Below are 20,779 nucleotides of genomic sequence, written 5' to 3'. Positions count from 1 at the left end.
GAGATTTTTGCACGGTTTGTCTCTGTGGGAGCTGCATGATACGATTCAAAGTCTTTTTACGTCTATGACGTATATGATTGAAAAACTATGCAGCATCAAAATTGAAAACCTGAAATGTTTCGCAGATTTGATGACGAGGAGTTGATGAATAGACGATTAATACATGAAAAAGATTGAAAAGAATGTTCATTAACCTAATAGCTCCCCATCGTTTTTTGGTTCTGTAGAGTTATCAGAATCGTTAATTCGAAATCACTACTTTCACTACACTATATGTTTTTACCTGTTTCATTGAGACGAAACTGATTGAGGCTTGTAAAAAAATCAATAATACGGCCACGTTCCAATGCTTATCAAATATGCTCGATGTAATAGATGACATGTTCAAGTCAGTGATGTGCGTGTGAATGAGGACGATGAGCAGGCTCATGAATGGTATAATGAGTGCTGCTTGACAAGGGTGATTATCACTTTACTGAAATTGACAGCCAAAAGCGTCGAAATAATAATACTGCTTGATTTGTCTTTAGTGCCAAATTTGAATGATTCCATTACGAAGATACAAATGAGTATTTTCGTTTTTAGCTGGTTCGATTTGAGTACGAGCAAAACGTAAGTAATTACGGATATTGATTTCTTTCAAGTAAGCGTACTGTTCCCTGAAAATACACAAATTATCTGTTTTTTTTCTTTATGTTCTACCAACAACGAAAACTACACATCGGTTAGCTGGTGCTTAACACAAATCTGAAGTTCTACTACGCATAGCTCGCGGGAAAAGTATACATACTCTTCTCTTATTTATTCCATCGTCCTAGTATCATCATGTGCTAGCACCCATCAGTAGAATCGATTGAATTAAACTCGCGTGTCACGTCCTCGTGTGCCGGTAATTGCTTCATTAATTAGCACATAATTGTTACAGCCTCGAACAGTATGCGCGTCAAACGTGTGTACAAACGGAAAATTGATGAATAATGGGAAAGGCCGATGAGTAACAATGGCAAGAGGAGCTACTTTCGCATCCTTTTCGTGGGACAGTAGATGACACAATATTTCGGACCAAAAATCATAGAGCGGAGAGGGTGGCTTGTTGTGGGCTGTATCTTTTTTCTGGAAAGCCTCGTGCATGGTATGCTGCATACCTTTCGGGCGTTTGGTATCATCTGTCAAAGTGACAGCTGGCGGTGGTAGTGTTTGCACATCGTATCATAGTAGTAGCCACAGTCGATAGGAGGTGGCAGTGCAAACGAAGCCGCTAACACTTACGAGAAATGGTAGCACATAAATTAATGATGGCCATTCGGTAGTTTGGAAGTGTGTAGGTATGTGTAAATATTTTGCTCTTTTTCACTGTTACACGTCGTTTGTTATAGTTACTGCTGCTATTGTTATGGCGTTCGGTTCATTATTCAGGAGTTTTGAGGCGTAGTAGAGGGAATTTTTTCATCGCATGCCATGAGTACATTAGCAGTATGCTGTGGGCAACATGATCCTTTTTTGCATATTGATTCCTTTGTTCACATATTGAAGAGAACGTGCACTGCAATATGGTCCCGAAAGGCTGGCCTCCGAATGAGGCCACTAAAAGATATTCTGAACACTTTTCTGTTTAGCCGTTATTTCATACCGCTCACCAAACAAAAAGACGTAGTTGTACAATACAATCCTTCTCAGGTGATTATATTCTTCCATAAAACGATATGGCTATCTGTTAGCAATAAGGCTGTGGAATAAAAGTTACAACAAACATTTTCAATCGACATAATTGCATTTAAATGATGACGAAGTTCGCTCAGAAAGGTGAATAATTAAAGCTCACCTCAGAGGTTCGCACTCCGGTAGTTTCTCGGCGTGTTTGGTTAGGTGATCATTTGCACTTGTCGAGTGCTTCCCGCCCAGCACGACAGAGCCTTGTTGAGCAATGCCTGTTCAAGCTTGCAAGGAACAGTGACTGTGATCTGGGCCGTGTTAATTCGAATGATTTAATTCATTTTTCACCTTATCGCGATGGCCACTAACGGTGAGCTCAACATCGAGTGTCGTTGTCTCCTGCCGTGCCGACGATGTTGGTAGGCGTTTTATTACCTTTTGGACCTGATTCGCCCTGCTGGAACATGGCTATAGGTGGATGTCGAAAGTTCGCTCTCCTCCTCGATCGCTTTGGACGTTTCGATTTCACGCAGTCTTCCAAGGACTGTTACGGTGAAGCACGAAAAAAAAAACAATATAAACCATTGTTACAGTCCGCTTGTCCCGAGATGGCAGGTCGGTTCGAGATTGAATTAAAAGCAAAAATGAAACACTTTTGATAATATTTTATGACCAGTTTTAAAGTTAGGCTAGACCTGTTCGTGCTTTAAAGCCAGACGTTTTGTACCTTAGATAGACGTTTTGCATAAAATATAGCGAAGGACGTTTCCATAAGAGCTCAGAAGTGAATGAAACGTTGGTTGATAAAGGTAGTTGATTGTAGTCTTTGCAATTGCATTGTGCGTGGGAAAGCAATTTAAAATGAAATAAAGCAAAGAACGGTCGTGAGGGCAGCATGACAAATACAAAGCCTATCGTAAGGGCATACTGCTGTCACGAAACGTACCCAAAACGGAGAGGAGAAAGAATGATTGAACATCATGTAAATGGAAAATAAACGAACGGCGAGCATAAAACAAGTGAACGGCATTGCAAATCGACGGTGCAAAAATAAACCAAAAGAAAAACAGCAGCTGAAAGCAACCTGTGATGCACGAAAGGAATGCGCAGGATCGAAGACGCTAAATGAAAGTAAGCATCGACCAACATGATTTGAATAAAATGTCAGCATGTTGGAATGAACGACATTTAAAAGGAATTGGTCCGGATGCTAAGTGACAAGAACGATTTTGAATTGTTTGGGAGCAAAAAATGAAACTGAACGAGCAAGTCTCGAAGCACACGAGCATGGGCGGAACGGCGGAATCAAAACGAAAGAAAATGTAAACGCCTTTGGACGATCGGTCGTGTTGTCAGAGAAGTTTGCAGCGAAATCGAGCAGAGATGAGTGTTTCTGTTCGGTGGAAATTTGCCGTCCCATCGCAAAATGTTAATTGTATTGCTTTTCTTGGAGTTTCTCGGTCATTTACTTTACTCTACTGACGGCGGACAGAGTTCACTTTTTGGTGCGGCGCGGTTTGCTAGATGTCATTTAGAAAGCAGCCAGGAGGTAGAAATTTGAATTTCCGCATTATAGACGCCCATCGTCATACTTTGGATATGTTCCACAGCTTCGTGTGGCAAATGAAGGACCCACGAATATAGTTCACGGTTCATCATTTGCTGCGATGATACAACAGCCAATTGGAATTGCAAACGCTTTGATCGAAAATCTAAATCAATATTCATAAAACGTACCACTCGACGTACCAAAGCAAGCCTCTGTTGTGGGCTGGCGTTTTCTTCTGAAGTTTAGTGACTATGAACGTGTCATGTTTCACCGAACGACAGACCTGTCGATGTTTCGGCCGGACGGTACAGATGGACAAAGGGAAATGATCTGTGAAAACGTGAAAACATAAGGCATGTTCTATAAGCGACCGGAAAAGTTCGTTGACACTGCAGGAAACGGAGTGAGGGCTAGAAGGAGCAGAGAAAATGGCTAAAATATTGTGATGGTGAAATGGACCTCCGTCCCTGCAGACTCATAATAGATCCCAGTCCGAACCGTACCGAGAACGTTATCAAAAATTGGTGTTCGAGCTAGGAAAATACCGCAGTATTGCACCAACACCGGTTGTTCGGTGCTGACGCTCCGAAAGGGAGCGTGCTGAGTGGATGATGCCTCGCTATGGTCCTTTATCATCGAGGCAGAAACGACAAAAAATGCCTTTGAACGAAACAGCCTCGCGGACAGTGCCGCCTTGTACCGTACGGTTATAATGGCTGATGGTCGCAGCACACTCCCATAACTGACAGCGAACCATCAAATCAATTTTCCGAAACAAAAGTGAAGCAAGACTGCCCGGTACGTGATGCTCGTACGGTGGTTCCCTACCAGTGTAGGCTTCCCAGGGATCCCGCACTACTTACGCCATCGTTGAGTGAAGGCACGGAATTGAGGCTCGTTTGTGTGGACCAAACCAGTGGACTGTGGTCTGAAACCAACGGGACTCGTTGCTGTCTCGGCCTCCTGTGCGCATGGAAACATTTCCAGATCCGCCTGGATTTTCTCTCGCTAGACGTCCTCGGCTTAATGGCCTTTCAAAGAGCGTGACTCGCAGAGCACGTTAGGCACACTACAATCCTTGCAAATGGTTGCCGGAATTCGTTTCGATGTTGGACATCCTTTCTGTCTAATAATTTCACTTGAAAAGCAAAATGAAACGGTGAATGAAAGAAAAAGAGAGAGAGCACGAGAGAGCGTTGAAGAGCTGGGAAACGACGTACATTAGCTCGGACATGTGGATTGTGCCATGCTGGAAAAGGGGTCAAGAAATGCACTTCGTCTGCTCTGCGGAAATGGACAACACTATATCGTGACTGCTCGTCCTGAGTGTATAAGTGCATTACTTAAACACATTTCGCATGTGGTAGATGTTTTGTTTTAGTCTGCTTGTTTTTGTTTCCTAGGACGTGGAATGGTACCGGGCAATCGATATCGTCATCAACGCTGTTGCTTTTCCATAGTGTGGAGCTCGCTCAATTTTCCCGAACAGTTGTGGGCCTAGGTGCTCGCGATTGCAGATTGAAAGTGATTGTTTAAAGCCACTTTGTGGTAGAAGACTGACAAGAAGTTCAATGATGTCAGTATTGAGCTGTCTTTTCATTGTTCAACATGACGAAGAAATTTGAAAATTGTTACTTGTATATCAGTGTAACACTAGCAAAATCAAAATACTACTATTGAACGTGCCAGCGCTTCCAGGTTGTTAATATTCCTCGTCCAGCAATACCACACAATCGATAAACCGAGTTTGTTGATGTGAGACTGGGCAAAAAGTTTTAATAACATTGCCGCCCACCTTTTTGAGCCTGTTGCCAGCCGGCGATTGTAGAATAAGTTCATTAAAATCTGAGCCAACAGTTTGGATTTTTTATGGCCATTCTCAAAGTGCACAGGAAAAGTTTTATGATCACACTCCGGCAAGGCGTAGGAGAACGGTTCGGCTCGATTCCGGCACAACGAGTGAACGTCTGTCGAGTTTTACAGTTTCATTTGCCGGCGTTAGGCGTGATACGATGCAGATGATGCAAGTAGTGCCGTAGCGCTGACCTCAATACCAAGCACGACAGGGGGAAATTCATGGGCGTCCTTGTTCTGGAACAACGAGGCGGTTCCTGCAGCTCCAAGACTTCCTGGGCTAACCATCGGGGACAATAGCAAACGATGACGAGGGCCTGGCATTCCGGTCGTGCCGGACACGGTGCAGTATCGTTAGTGCATCCGAAGTGCATCGGTGAGATGTTGGTTCTTCGACTAGCAGTATGGCTTGCGAATCGGTGACCTCAACCTTGTCAGCAGGAAAATTAAACTGTTGAACATGGTGATTTGCTGTTCCGTGCTACGCCAAGTCACGGTGCTTCGTAGACGGCACGAGTTAAACTCTGAACACCGAGCCTCTTCCGGTAGTGTACCGTGCTTGCTATCGACTTCAGACACGTTAACTGGATAACCGATATCATGGGGAAACTGTAGCTCTATCTAGAACCTCAACGGATATCTCCACTCTTTTTCAAATATTAACTCACGTCACAGAGAACTTGCTTTCGCATCTACATGCACATTTTCATTCCTCTCGGTTCCACTGCATTCACATGTATTTAACATTGAAAAACTTCTAAAATCAGCACATTTATTCCGATGACAAACGACTATCGATGCGGTGATTGACGATGCTGCGAATTCCTCACACGATTACGTCAGATACACGATATGTACGCTACTGGAACTTACAGTAGCAGAAGCGCTTTCCTACCAGGCGATAAAATGTCAGTATGTCAACGTGCGAGATGTTTCACCCAGCTAAACCGCGGGATCCAGCTTTATCTCAAATTGCACGGGCGCGCATTCTCCTTCGAACCTAGAATCATTAGCATCTGCTGCTGGAAAAGGGTTGATGTGACGCGTTCAACCTTGTGGCACTTGCTGCCAGTTTGGATGGTAGCTTCTCTGATGGTATTAATTAATGTCGTTTCTCCTTTCATTATGTGTTATCTGCCCGCGGTGAGCATAGTGTACTGTCGGGTTGCCGACTGGCTTTGTGGTCGGTTTCTTAGCAGAAACTCTTATATGCCAGCATAAACTAAAATTAGAGCTAATCGGATTTGCATCTTCCATCGATTAAACTACCGCTGTAAACCGTTATTTCAGGACACGTTCTTTCTTATCGATATTTTATTCCAGCTTCTTACCATCTGATACTGATTGTTAAGTTGTATATATGAATAGTCTTATTTGGTCTTCTTCTTCGATTGTAGGAAAAGAAATCCAATTTATCATTGCCATTGAACAGTGGAAGCCAAAGCTTAGCTTAATTTGATACGACTTTCCATCCTATCGAAATCCATCCAAATGTTCTCCTAACTACTGCCATATAGCAGGAGCATCCACTTTTGCCTCGACATTTTCATAATCATTGGTGTAAAAAATGCTTTCGGTAAAAAAAATCAAAGTGAAACCGTAGGTCATGTGGTTGATCCTAAAATTAACTTTATTACCGCATCGCTTGTCGTTGAAGTGGGCTTATCGTTACCGTGCAGCAGTTTTTCGAAACAGCCACGGTACCGTAATGAAAATTCATCCCCCCGTTTCCGTAGCAGAACAGGTCACTTTTCGCCGTCGACGTACGGGTCACCAAAGTCAGGAGTGAACGCGTAAGGGCATCGTCAAAGCAGTTAGCGTTTATCGATCGAAAAAGCAAAATATCCTCCATCTCTCGGGTGGGTCTAACCGCCCCTGTAACCATGATACCCGCAGCCCAAGCGCTTGCTTTGAAATAGGCGGACCAAATCTTAGCTCCCGAGGGGAGATGATGCAATGCCGGTGCGACTGTCGCTGCCTTTTAGCGATAAACGTTTAAGGCATGGGTGTTTTCGGAGCTGGTTTCTCCCCCAGGAAAACGCTTTTCAGTTTACTACTGGCTTCAACCACATCCTTGGAGACATGCTTTTTTACGCGCTACCAGGCGCCTCCATGTACGGTGAGGCGGTTTTCGGGATTCTCCGCGAGGGATATCGTGCCTGCGGGAGATCGATACAATTTGCCACAGAGTTCACCTTTCCTCTGGTTTCACGCTGAGGTAAAGCTTTTGGCAGCCATTGCTGGTTCTCCCGGGCGAAACTCCTGACCCGGCACTAATACAAACCAGCCATATTTGGTTGACAGGGAAAGGTAGTCTGTCGTGATCTGATTTTCTCGAGCGGCCCTGGGACATGATGGAGAGCAGTGCTGGCAAACGAATCTGTTCATCGAGTGCGGTGCTAACGCTCGAAAATTCAGGGCCCAAATTGCCCCATCACACGATCCTTCGACATGTGTGCTAAGCCACCGGTGCGGCTGCCAGGCGAAGCCACAGGCTACCTCGATCGATTCCCTTTCAATCCTGGTAGGACGGCAGCGATAACGCCTGGTAATGATGGCTGCAACAAAATGGCGACCGCAACGCAGGACAGGCGGACGGAAACGCGCCGACCACGTACCGTTTAACCGCTGAACGGGGCGAAATTGGGCCCTTCGACAATCCCCCTACACCAACGTCAGGTCCACCAAACGCTCACAAACCTTAATCACCGAAGCGACCAGCGACCTTAACCTGCCGCTTACCGAGCATGCGGTAATACTTGCTGCTATCTATTTGCCCTGGCGCTGCTGCTTCGCCCCGTAATAATAAAAATCCTTGCTCGCTCGTAAGGAAAGGATAGCAGCGAAGGTGGGTCTGTGAGCCGGTTGCTAGCATATTGGACTCGAAATGGGGCAAATAATTCCTTCCGATTTCTCCACCGGAAGCCCGTTTACGGTGACCTATTTTATTTACGCATTAATGGACAGGCCAACTCGTCCCTAGCGATACATTTTGATTACGGTGGCAGCGCGATTTAGGATCATCAATTATGGCGATTGCACTCTCCTTGCGAGCGGTGGGTGTTTCGATTCATTTCGTCGACGTTTGTCCAACGAATTGAGCGTTTCTGTTAGTTAACAACATTTGTGAAAATCATCCCTATGCTGCGAAAAATGTTAAACGGCAATAGCTAAGCAAAAAGATCCACGAAGTTGACACCGACGCTTTTCCCAGCGCCAACAGGTGCTGGTTTCGCTCGGTGCTCAATCAAACCTAAACGTGCGAAGGGCATTAAATCCTTCCTTTCGTGGGTTTCGTGGGGCTGCCTCTCTCACACGCCTAACCATGGGAAATCCGCAATCCGGGCATCGCTCTGATTTATGGTAGAGAAATCGTCCCGTTCGGAGTTCTGGTCCGCTCGCTGCACGACGCCACCGAACGACCGTGCGCAAGCGAGAGCGAGACGGCAACCGTTCACTGAAAGCGAGCTCGAGATGAAGATGGCTGGCGATAAACAAAACCGACCGCCGGGACTGGGTGGGGTTATGACGTCATCTCTCGGCAGGTCGCATTTTCATCGACGGTTTGACCTTTCACGCCGACGAACGAGAGAACACAACCGTATCGCTGGACTAGCTTAACGTGGCGTGGAGCGTAGTGCAGCGAAACAGAGGAAAACAAAAATCAACCTCCACCGGGGATGGTCACGGAGAGGTCAGATAGAACAGGGTGATTGTTGTGCTTTTTTCATTTTTATCCCACTCGGCCAGCGTGTATGTAGGTGAAATAGCCATTCCTATCTGCTGGGAGCGCGAAAGCCACGCGGAAAACTGCTGGAAATGGCAATCGGCAAACGACGCGGCATTAGGACAAATGTAGGTAATAACATTTTTCTTCATAACTGGTGCAGGCGCAAAACCGCTGGGGATCTTGTTTGCAGGCATTGGGACTGTGTGGTCGCAACCCACGAGGAAGCTCGTTTGCATGACGAATATTTGCATCCCAATTTCCTCCGCCGCGCCATCATCGCTCCAACTCTTCTCAGTGTTGTTTGTATTCCAAACACATTAATTCAATCGATGCTCTCTTGAGCTGATGCTTTCATGTCAGCCCCGGAAAGTGGGTCTTTTCTTTGGGCTCTTCTTTTATTTGGCTCAGCCAAGGAGCGAAAGAAACGATCCTTGCACCCCAGTCCAGCTCTGCGAACGTTTCCGGCTGGGAGAAAGTTCGACGGCAAAGATCCTTTTATTTATTTTTGCCCATTTATTTATCTTGATATTTTGTGACGGCCTTTCGGGAGCGCGTTTCCAGGCTTAGCACGGACGCGTCCGCGGCTTGGTTTGAATGGGCCGTTCGTTGGACGATTCGCTAGAATCCCATCATTCCGCTTGGTTTCCGTCCACACCGCTCATCTGCACATCGGTAAATGTCAAATTTAAATGCGATACACAATTTTCCGGCGGTGTCCGGAGCGTGGTGGTGGCAAATGGACGGAAGGAAAAGGATAAAGGTCGCAGGATGTTACCGTTGGCAGTGGGGCTCGATTAGCACTGGTAGTTTTTCCCGCAACGTGCCTCCGTATCGAACAAGATAGCCCCGGCGAAGCCCACGCGTGCCCCAGATTGTGTAGGCGAATTTGGGAGATGGAAAATTTCGCTTTCCACGCGAAGGCGAAGGGCCGGCGAGGGGTGCATGCGACCGGTTAGATGTTTGTGTCGGGCACAGATAGATAGCATATTGCTGTGAGGTGACCTTTTGGAGAGCGAAACATGAAGCTTTGCGACACAAAAAGAACTCGTGACCATTAAGCGAATCGTCCGTAGGTGGGAACGGACGGGATGGGTTTGTAGGCGAGTAATGGGTCTGTGTGGGTGAAGCTAATAAAGAGACATACGTCGGGTTTGCATTCGGCACGGATTGATACACGTTTGCCTTCCCATTGCTCGGTTGTGGCAAAGACATCCTTTCGCTACCGAAGCACCAACGAACAAGGGCTTTCTAGGAACATGTCCCACCCAGCTTTTGCGTTAGGTTGCTATGGCAACCTGTTGTGCTATCACAAATGTCATCTGCAAAAGCTTCAGCTGGTGAACAAATAGTTTTTTCTTCTTCTACACCTCCGCGCAACAAGCACGCATATAAATCATACTGAGTTCCTCTGTCGTCAGTCGTAACGGTTCCGTAGTGTAGATTGGAAGGCAGATGAGAAATTCCGAACAACATTTTCTTGCATCGCTCGGAAAGGATTGGAAGAATTATTTCCATAGCATCATCGGACTTAGCTTTAGTAGCTGATGTAGAAACATGAGTTCTATGGAATAGTTATATCTTGACCATTTTCGTAGGAGAACGGGAGCATTCAGGTTGGATCGATAAATTACTTTAAGACAGATACCTTTAAAACATAGTAATTCTCTTTAACTAGTTTGAACTAGATCAGTAAAACTTAGCAGAAATTATCCATCACAGCTGGTTGCCCTTATATATTGAATAGATTTGTTTTCTAATGTTGTGTTAGTGTTTAAGCAAAGACTATCCCTCATTTCTCCTTATATCTTCCCTAGCTGTCGGTCCCTGTTCAAAGTGATGTAGAGGGTGCCAGAGTTTTGCAAGGAATTTGAAACAGCCTGTGACCGTATTCCTTTCCTCGGTAGTCTCTCGCTGTTGAGCTTCCTGGAAGCGTGCAGCTGTTTGATGCAGTAGTGTTTGACCGGGCCGTAGGAATGCAGAGACAGGAAAGCGGAAAGTAATATTATTCGATGACTCGTTCCGGGGGCTCCGGTCGATCGGCTTTTGATTTCATGGCGCGTCCAAAGCTTCGTCTCCGTGCAATCATGCCTACGGCACTCGATCCCACTCGACCGCTTTGAATGATGTCTCCGATTTGGCGAACCAGTAAATCAAGAAATGCTTGAGATTCAGATATCCTACTGGTTGCGGTTTCGATTGCACTGAGATTAAGACCAGGTCGAGATGATGGGGATACGATGGTAGGATTGAGCCGCCGGCTGAGACAACTTAACCGATGGAAACCGAATCCGGGAACCTATCGAAGTTCGGTATCAGTAATCAATTTGGCTAAACGCCTCGTCTTGTGGGAGTGTTGGAAAGAGGATGTGGTGCGCAATCGACCAGAGCTTTTATCCATGGAAAGCAAGTTCGAGGAGCTCGAGTAATCGAAACCGTTTGGAAGGGAACTGCATGTAATGCGGGTTTGCAATTACAGCTGAGCGAGCCAAGGAATGAGGCGACTTGCACTCGAAACGATTGTACTAGGGTAAGACCCCAATGAGTTTTAAGGGTGTCCTGTTTTTAGTGGTCAGCATAATTTCTTGAATGAGTCGCAAAACAGAATCAAATCCGTAAAGACAGACTATCCCTTTTCATGCAGCTTTTCATGTTCTCCGGATGTTCCTGTACTCCGATTTATGTTACGTGCGTGTGTGTGGCTCTGATCTATTTTTAAATTCTTTGATCTCGACGATGCCCTTGGGTGCTTGGCTGTTTCTAGTCTGCTTTTGAGCAGAATCTGTTTCGAGGACATATAGCAGCCTTATTGGGGTAGCAGAATACGGTGCTTGATGGCAAAAAGGGCCTTAAACGGCAAACGCGATGGAGAGTGATATGGAAATAGCTCGTTTCCAGCCTCCATTGGAATAAAATGGCACCGCAGTATGGATGTTCCGTTCCGGTGAGGAAGAAAGGCTTGTTCAGGTCAGGCGTCTCATTGATAGGTTCTAGCCAAAAAAAAAACCATCCTCCGTAGGAGTGCTATTTCCATCGCTTCATGTTCAAACCGTCCGCGCTCAACAAGTTCCTCCCTAAAGGGCATATGGTTTCATCAGTTTTCCGTTGCCTCTTGTTTGTTATGCAGTGATGGCCGTATTTTACTGCTTTTGAACGGATAAATGATATCAAAAAACGATCAGAATATGAGCTGATGAGTGTTGTTGGATACGAAACAACCTCCTGGCGGGAGCGATCGTTGCCAATCAACACTGTCAAACATGAATTCTGGTTGGAGCTCTAGTAGATTTTTTTTTGTACTTCGCTCCAGATTGTAGTGAAGCCTGAATCCCTCGATACTCGGTTTCAATCCTTCGCTCATTTGTTTTGAGGTAGGACATGTTTGAGCCACAAACTCTACTCAGAGCCATACTATCTGGTTTCCTTTCATCTTGGTCGGTTCTAAGCCACCTCCTGCCACTTCAATGGCGCCTCCCATTCCTTTTTCTCTTCGCTCGTCACCTGTTGGACATTTGGGATCAGGTTTTGCGGTGTGGTAGTTATGTCGGGCGAGCTGACGCCAGCTTGAAGCAAAAACTGCCTTTCTGCCTGGTGAGCAGGTTCTCAAGCAAATGAGTAACGGATCGAAGCGCGAAGGATTGCTTGGAACGGCATCTTAATTGAAACACTAAGAGGGAGAGCGCTCCGGAGAAGCTTGAGAAGTTGGTAGCAACAGTTAGCCGAACTCGACCAATTAAAGGCGCTCGTTACGGTTCAATAATGGAGAGCGCTAACGGGCAGGCGGGAAATAGCCAAATGAATGTGTTGGAAGAGAATCGTTGCAGCAAGATTTACGTAAACCAAATACACACAATCATTATAGAGCTACAGCTACATAAAATGAGGAGCTGTATTGTGGCATGCTGCGAACTTGGCATGGCTCCTACAAGCAGCATGGCGGAACGGTTCTTCCACTCGTTGGATACAAGGATATCCTTGTAGGTTCCTTGTTGATTTTTCTCCATACCAGATCCAACGATCCCGGTTGAAGTCATGTCAGCAGCAATTTTGATGAAATAACTCTCCGAAAGTTCTTCCCCTGAGGCTCTCCTACCAATATGCCTCTACACTATTTCTGCAAACCAGAGGTGAAAATTAAATTGGATGACTAATTTTAGCTTCATCCGTTGGGGCAAATTTTGCCCGCTACATACTATGGGCCATACGGGCGGTGGTTAACATACGCCGTCCGTCACATGGACAAAAGTTTTGGGGACTTTTTGCGTCCGCTGGTAACTTTTCCGATTGCCCAACACGACCTATCTCTGAACGCGCCCATTTTGTACGTTATTTAATAATAAATGCAGTGGCACCCGGGCGCACGTTCGGAAAGAAATGAATTTTCAGCATTATAAGGCTCTCTCTTCCGGGAATTTGTCCTTCCACCTGCTGCTGCCTAGTACGCGAGACCTTAGCAATGTGAACCCCGACGAGTTTTCCTCTCGGGGATTTCTCGGTTCACCAAGATGTGTCGACACACCAGTGGCCCGTGGTGGACTGCGATACGCGAAAATCCTATTACTGTTGTGTGTTGTTTTTTTTTTGGTAAGGGGAATTTTATGTTTTCTTGCTGCTTGGTATGTGCTGTTTCGTTTTATTTTTTATCCTTTCCAAGATGTCAGCGCCGTCTCTAAGCTCCCAGCCAGCTGCGCGTAAATTATGTTGGCTTCCTTCACGTGCGTGAATTCCAGCGCAAAGGTATGCCATGACCCTTCGAGGGCGCAAGGCCAACGACGTACCGTTGGGCATAACGAGAAGCCAAGCAAGAGTCGTGACGAGCAAATGACAGCTGAGTACGAACTGGCTGCAAATTCAATCATGCATCATGTGGTACTTAAAATGCGTCAGTGGGTCCGTTTACGAGGTAGATCGATTGGAGCAGCTATAATGGCATTTCTACCAAGGTTGAAAATATTAGGGGAGGTAATTTCGGACTAAATATACCGGGGATAGGTTCACTTGTAGGCGACTGAATCTATTCTGAGGTTTCTGAGGTATTTACTAGAAAAACGAAACAACATTTTCATGTTTTTCATATTTTTGTTTGAAAACAAAATTAACGCCACTAGAGTCGTTTGGTGTTTGTCGGCAAACACACTCACACAAAATACATCTTTCCCAGAAATGTTGATCTTGCTGCTGGGTGTTTTTGGTCACCGCCATCGTTTCACAGTAGCGCGGACCAAAGATGAGTTGAAAAAACCCTTTTTTTCGTCCCGTGTCGCTAACACAACGCTTATCTGCTACTGTTGTCGTAGTTTCTTCTTGCGCGGAAGTTTTCCCGACCGCTGCTTCCAGTACTATCTGGCTGTGGGTTATTTGTCGTGGTGGTCTCATTTTTTCTTTGTTCGACCCCGAAGCCCTCACGAGATAGAAACGGAACACGGAAAGCACTGACTCCGGCCGGGCAAGCTTTGACGATATGGCTGAATCGCAGCATATGTCGGGATGCTTCGGTGACGTAAGTGCTCGAGCTGAGGTTGCTAAACTTTTCCATCCCCGGGAGATTCGAGATCGCTACACGCAATGTGGTTGGCAGCAGACACTGCGAAAACTTTGCACCGCAAGAACAGCGAGCAACCTGTGACTGATAACTGGGCAGTGGCCATTTCCGGTCTCGAGAAAAAAGATATGCACGATCGGGTTGATAAAGTATTTCAGAAGATTCGCAAGGGGTCGTTTTTGGTTGCGTTGGATTGTTGGATCAGAAACATTAACAGAACTATTGCTATCCAGAGGCAATGATTGGGAAAGTAACAGGTTGTTTAGCTGTGAATATACCAGGAACTCTAGTATTGAAGATTTCTACTAAATTTCTTTTACAATTGGAGCGTTTCATCTTGTGTGAACTCTTTGTACTGGAAATTTATTAAAAAAATGCCGTTTGGGAAAATGTTTGATATTTTTCAAGTCGACCCTTCATTGCATAACTCTTTCCTCATCTTGAAAATTCACTTTAGAACCGTGTATGGAAAGTGGAAAATCTAAAATGAAAAAGAAGATTGTTCTCGTCGAAGTTTCAACATTTTTTTCCATTACCAGCTCTCAAGCAGCAAGTTGTTGGCGTGGTTTTTCCCGCTTTTTCAAGACTTCACTACGTACTCAACCTTTGTGGACTCGTGTTCGTCCAACGCATAGCAAAAATGTTGCCAACCGATCTCAGGTTCAATTTCAGCTTGCTTTCCGTGAGATTTCTTTGTGCGAAACGTGGCGTTGCCATGCTGGTTCTTGTATCTTCTGTTGGTATTCAAACTGCCCGGTGGAAAATAAGAAGGATATAAAAAAACCAGACGACCTGGGCTGTTGGGGATGGTGGCTTTCTGGCTTTTTCAAGTTTCGGGTAGCGTTTCTGAGGCTGGCTCAATTTCACTTCGCTACGCAGCGACGCCGCCGTCGGTGCTTTCGTGTTCGTGAGAACTGATCTAAATTTCCTACCCTACTCAGCAAGCTCGGGGGCTGCAACTTTTTCACTCCACATTCGCCTGGTTTCGGTTGATTTCCGTTGGGTAATGGATTCACGATAGGGTGTTGCTGCGATGGTGAACGATGGCACGACAGAGGCGAAAATGTAGGCGATTTCTTTTTCTTCACCAGAAGCAACAGCGACAGCTGGCTGATGGCCGCTGGCTGTAGCAAAATGTTTGAGCCTCGTCGTCAGGCGTGTTTAACGTTGTTGGTTGAAGTGGTTTTGGGGTAAATTTTGCTTTTCTATACTCCGTTCGGTTTTCCCTTTTCATCCAGCGTATTTTTTAAGGGTATTCCAAGAAATGTTCCGTCATTTTTCACAAAATGAATACACGGAATGATTGTTTTGTGGCGCAAGAGACGCGTTTCAGCCGCTCGAGTGGCATATTTGCAATCGTGTTGTAAATTTATTCATTTGATTTAGAAAATTTTTCTGCAAATCATCTTTGCAAACTGCTCTGTAACTCTCTTTTATTTCCTTTGCTTCACGCGACTGAACTTTTGAATTTGATACTGGCTATGCTAGAATCGGTTTGCCGAAACATCTCATGCGCATCACACCCACTAGGCTGTAGACGCAACGATGTAGAGTTGTTTCTCTCACGGGAAAACAGGATCCGGCATTAAAGAAAATGAAATGTTAATTGATGACACCAGGGGTTCGATCGTTAGAATAAGTAATCGGAGGAGGAAAAAAACTCAAGGGATAAATTAACCTCCAGTCGGTGAGCCCCACACGGATTCTCCGACACTTCACTGGAGCGCGAGGCTCGTAGCGCGTGGTGCGAGGAGCTGAGTTTAATTTACGTCGAACTCGATACCCTTCGGATCGGACCATCCATCATTCAGGGGATCTCCGAGCTTTCTCGCTGGCACTCGTGCCTGTCGGGCATCGTTTCAGGGTATTTTCGCCTTTTTTATGCCACCATTTACAAGGCTGATGGTACGAAGGACCCGCGCAAGGTCGCCGCAGAGAGTTAATGGGTTTCGATGACGAATCCGGCTCCGGCGCTGGCGTTGAGAGAAACGGATAGATCAGGGATGAGCAGAGTGCTTGCGAATATTCAGCAGAAGCGAAGCCAGGGGTGAATTGTTAGGCAAGTGAAACCGAATAAATTACACGATTAAATATTCATTTCGAATTTCGATCCATCCCCGCTCTTGGGAAAGCAATTCCTGGCACTGTCGTTAAGAATATTGATGCGAATGGCCTTAGGAAACTTCACGGCCAGAGCCTAGCCGGTGGAATGGTGCTCAGCATGGCGGCGAGCTTTCCTTCAAGCTGTTCCATTAATTCTTCTTCTTCTTGTAAGAAGAAACACACGCACAACCACGCTTATGCTCCACTCGAACCGTATTTCCTGTGCAGTTGAGACTTGAAATGAAGCGCAGCGCCTGCGAGGGTTGCGCCGTAAAATCTGGCGGATATCCGGTCGGGAAATCTGCTGGAAAAGAGCATGGCCGGTGGAAGGGCATGTGAATAAAAGTGAGCAAGGAGGAGGAAATTATGCGTGTAAATTATTGAACAAAATTCAAGGACGGGCTCGTACGGGCACGATAGGTGGCGCAAAGACATTTCACACGCTGCCGGTTTAAGCATACCGTTCTGACAGCCGAAAATCATCTCGTGTCACGCGTTAAGTGTCGGAAGCTGTTGCTTTATGGATGGCAGAATTTGATAGGCTTTTTTGAAGAAATTCCTGACGGGCCTTGTTAGGCGTTGGTCGTGAAGCAGCTCATTTAATTTTCACGCAATAATAAATAAGGATCACTTGATACTAAACTGATGGAAAGAGAGAGCACGAGAGAGGGAGAGAGAGATAGAGAATCGCAGATATCAAATACGCAAAAACAACACACTTCTGCGCTATGGAAACAATTTAAATCTTTGTCAGATGCAAATAGTAAGAGATCCTAAAGCAATTCAGATAGTAGAGAAATTTTTCTTCGTACAATCATTTCCAGTAAATACAGCTCTAGATGAGCATGTTCACAAGAATATTACGTTAAATCCTTCAATAGAGAAAAAAAATTACTGATACGAGCTGACCATAGATCCAGCAATTTAATTATTATGATAAACGACCCGACTCCACAAACATTGCCTACATTTCCGTGCATGGTTACAGGTGCCTCGCTCTCAACCCGTTTTCATAATATCGCTTCATCAATTTTCCGAACGGAAAACCCACGTCAAGAGAAGGGGGAAACTCGACTGCCTGTGGTTTTGTCATGAGGGCTTAACCCATTGCTCCACCCTCGTCATCCCTTTGGTAGATGATTCTTGCGGGAAGATAGACAAGGCTGCCATTCCGTCGGACAGGGTCGGTCAGCCTGTGGAGAGATGGCGCTTTTTTGTTGCTTCCTGTCCGTGGTTTGCTTTGTTAGCGACGATGTTGGCAAACAAACAGTTTCATGCGGTCGATGGTTTCCATAAAATATTCATCGCACGCTGGGTGGAGACACCGATTTGAACTTGGTCTGGCAAGTTGAACCGGCGTCGTTCACGGTTAGAGTTGGCTCGGAAGCGTGCCAGCCAGCAACAGAGGAATTGAGTCTTCCACCAGGGATAGCCGCCAAGCATTGGCAATTAAATAATTGTTTAACATTTTTCTTCTCTTCTGTTTCGTTCTCGGCCATCGGTGGATGTTACGTAATGGCTAACGATGTAATCGTCTAATCCCGCATCATCGCACCGCAGGGGCTTCGGCAAGCAAGGATTCCAATGCCAAGGTAAGGAATAGCCCCGCGATGTTCAGTTGGCATGGCTCCTGAAGGCTTTGATTGATAAATTCAATTTGAGTTGATTCGATTGTGTAAATAATATTGCTTTCTTTGACTACTCCCGTTTCTCTCGACAGTGTGTTCCTTTGTCGTTCACAAACGATGCCACGAGTATGTTACCTTCAAGTGTCCGGGTGCGGATAAGGGAGCAGATTCTGATGTAAGTACGAACCACGCTACGATTCGCGGACGTCCGTCATTGGCTCGGTTGAATTTTATGCTAAATTCCCATGGCATTGTAATGCCGTGTGCGACATTCCGCTTTTTAACTCTTAATATCCCTTTTCAATAACTACGGCGCATAATGAATGTGATTAGCGTGTGCCACTAGCTTAGGTACGAGCTACGAATTATTTCTGGACTACGCTTGGAACGGAACAATCCAATCAAGGAGCCAGAGTCACGAATTGCCGTGAATATTTCCCGCTTCGGGTGGTCGAGTTTTATGTCGTGAGGCTGGTTTTGCTGCTTGTTTTGTTTGTCAGAAATTTCTTAAATAAGTATATGCGTCGCTTAAATCTCATTTCGCCGTCGCTCACTCGCCGCCCACCCTATACCTACCGTCCTGTTTGGTTTCCACTCCATTCGTCTTTCTCCTCTTTTCCCCGCCCACCATGACTTTTCCGGGGCTCGGAATAAAAATAGCAACTCGTCGGTAGTTTCGGTTTGCTCCAGCATTAACTCGACCTCGTCGCTTTATCGGGGCTCTCTATTTTCACCGTTCTTTATACACTTTACATTTTTTAACGACCCCAGAGCCGAGCGAATTCGAGGAAGTGTAATTTATGTTTTATTTTGGCTACCACGCACTCGGCACGAGGCCACGCAAGAGGTGCATTTTTCGTTTCGCATTAATTTAACAAATCATCTCTGGCGCCGGAGGTTTCCACTCATGCCCGGTAGGACCATTCATTCAACGTGCTTCGCGGTATTTTTCTTGGGATCGTTTGCTTTCGCTAATTGAATGAAGTGGTTAACCGACGGTGTGTTAAATAAATTTGTCGTTAAATATAATACAAACCAATCGTAAAGTGAAACGTGCTTGGCACGGCCAGCAGGACTTTGTTTATTTATTTTTGCCCACCATGGAAATATAATATGTTGCTGCTGGTATTCCGAGCTCATTTCCTAAACCATCTGACGGCTGCGATGAGAGCATTATCTTTTTCCTTCCAATGCTAGCTTAGGTATCGTTTATGAATCATCTTAATGTTGTCTCGAGAATATAAACTATATTTCTATACGCAGCTTAGCTTTTAGTATCTGGAAAATGCGTTTATATTATTATCATAAGTCCAACTGACACATGATGGTTTATCATGAGCATACTTCTACTACATTTATCTATTGTGTGCATGAGTTCAGCGTCGGGATGCATTGATTTGATATTACTGTTAGATTGAATAGCTCTGAACCAGCCTCTTAGAATATAGACCGATAGATAGAGCTCCATCTAGTTGAGAAAATATGTTGGAACGTCTTGGGGATGCCTTAGAATAGAAGTGTGGTAGTTCGAAGCTACTGTTAAAGTTTTATCATTTTTGCTGTGGAATGCAAGCGAAGCTGCGCTGATATCATTTGTTCGTTCGCAGCTAAAACGAATGCTTTGTTTTTTGGTGCAATACCAATATTTGAATAATTTCCTTCAGTTCTTGATCATACCACCATGCATATGTTATGCATATGTATTGGAAATTTAAAATTATGTTTTTTACGTTATAAAGTTTCAGGAGGACTATAGTTTATGATACAATGCATATATGTGTTCTTTTAGAAGCCACCATAGAATAGATTAGATTGAAAGAAAAAGAAAAATTCAGTTGTGAAAATAACTCTCCAACCCAATTCAATGCACATTTTATTGTAAATTTTTTACATTTATTCGTTTGCTGAGTTGCTCATCCATATATTTATTTAAAAATTCATAACATGCTAAACTTATTCTTTGAGCATAGAACAATAACAACCAAATTATAACATCAAAGATGAGAGTATTTTAGTGAGGAGACTTTGAAATCCTATTCACTCTCGTCATACTACTATTATATAATTATTATTTGTATTATTTTCTATTTTGACAGGTTAAGAAATGTTTTAGTCTTACTGTTCTAATGTTTCTTCTCTATACGTTTGATTTTTATTTCATGATTTTGTGCAAATCAACCTATGCGTCTTGCAACGTCATTGAAATCCACAAACCCACATCATCACTACCGTCACCATGACCAATAAATACGATCGACATCAAATCAACAAATCCACAAACAAACAATCAAAATGAATATGAATATGCGTACTTTTTCCCCGTATAAAATTAAACAACCATTGATGCAAACAATACAACATGATCCTATCTTCCTTAAACACCCCTTCGGACGTTCGGAATTCTGGAACGCAATCATTACTTCTGAAATTACAATGGATACAATGAACAAACCCATACCTAACACGGATAATAAATACCATAGGACACCCGTACCAAGCATGAGTTTAAAGTATGGACCTATTCGAGTCCAACATTTTGCGATCACTGTGGTTCGCTGTTGTACGGTTTGATCCATCAGGGGCTTAAGTGTACAGGTAAAGATCATCATGGTTTTGTCGTTTCTGTAAATGACTGTTTTGTTTAAACCTATTCTCCACGTTTCCCGTCCCCCATGCTACAAGCTTTCACTCAAACTATCACTTCAGTGCTATCAAAGTTTCGT

General features: G+C 44.8%; 1 protein-coding gene across 1 annotated transcript in view; it reads left to right on the top strand.

The window, feature by feature from the left end:
- The window catches only part of LOC128720256 (protein kinase C, brain isozyme), a 42,111-nt gene that overhangs the window by 1,722 nt on the left and 19,610 nt on the right, over positions 1-20,779 (top strand). The window contains exons 2-4 of the mRNA XM_053813916.1: positions 17,989-18,020; positions 18,149-18,231; positions 20,540-20,651. Coding sequence (XP_053669891.1) covers positions 17,989-18,020; positions 18,149-18,231; positions 20,540-20,651 — 227 coding nt within the window. The remainder of the gene's footprint in view (positions 1-17,988; positions 18,021-18,148; positions 18,232-20,539; positions 20,652-20,779) is intronic.

The sequence above is a fragment of the Anopheles nili genome, chromosome 2 (genome assembly GCF_943737925.1).
Source record: "Anopheles nili chromosome 2, idAnoNiliSN_F5_01, whole genome shotgun sequence".
Classification (NCBI taxonomy): domain Eukaryota; kingdom Metazoa; phylum Arthropoda; class Insecta; order Diptera; family Culicidae; genus Anopheles; species Anopheles nili.
Note: the sequence above shows the minus strand (reverse complement) of the source record. Positions and strands in the feature narration are given on the sequence as shown.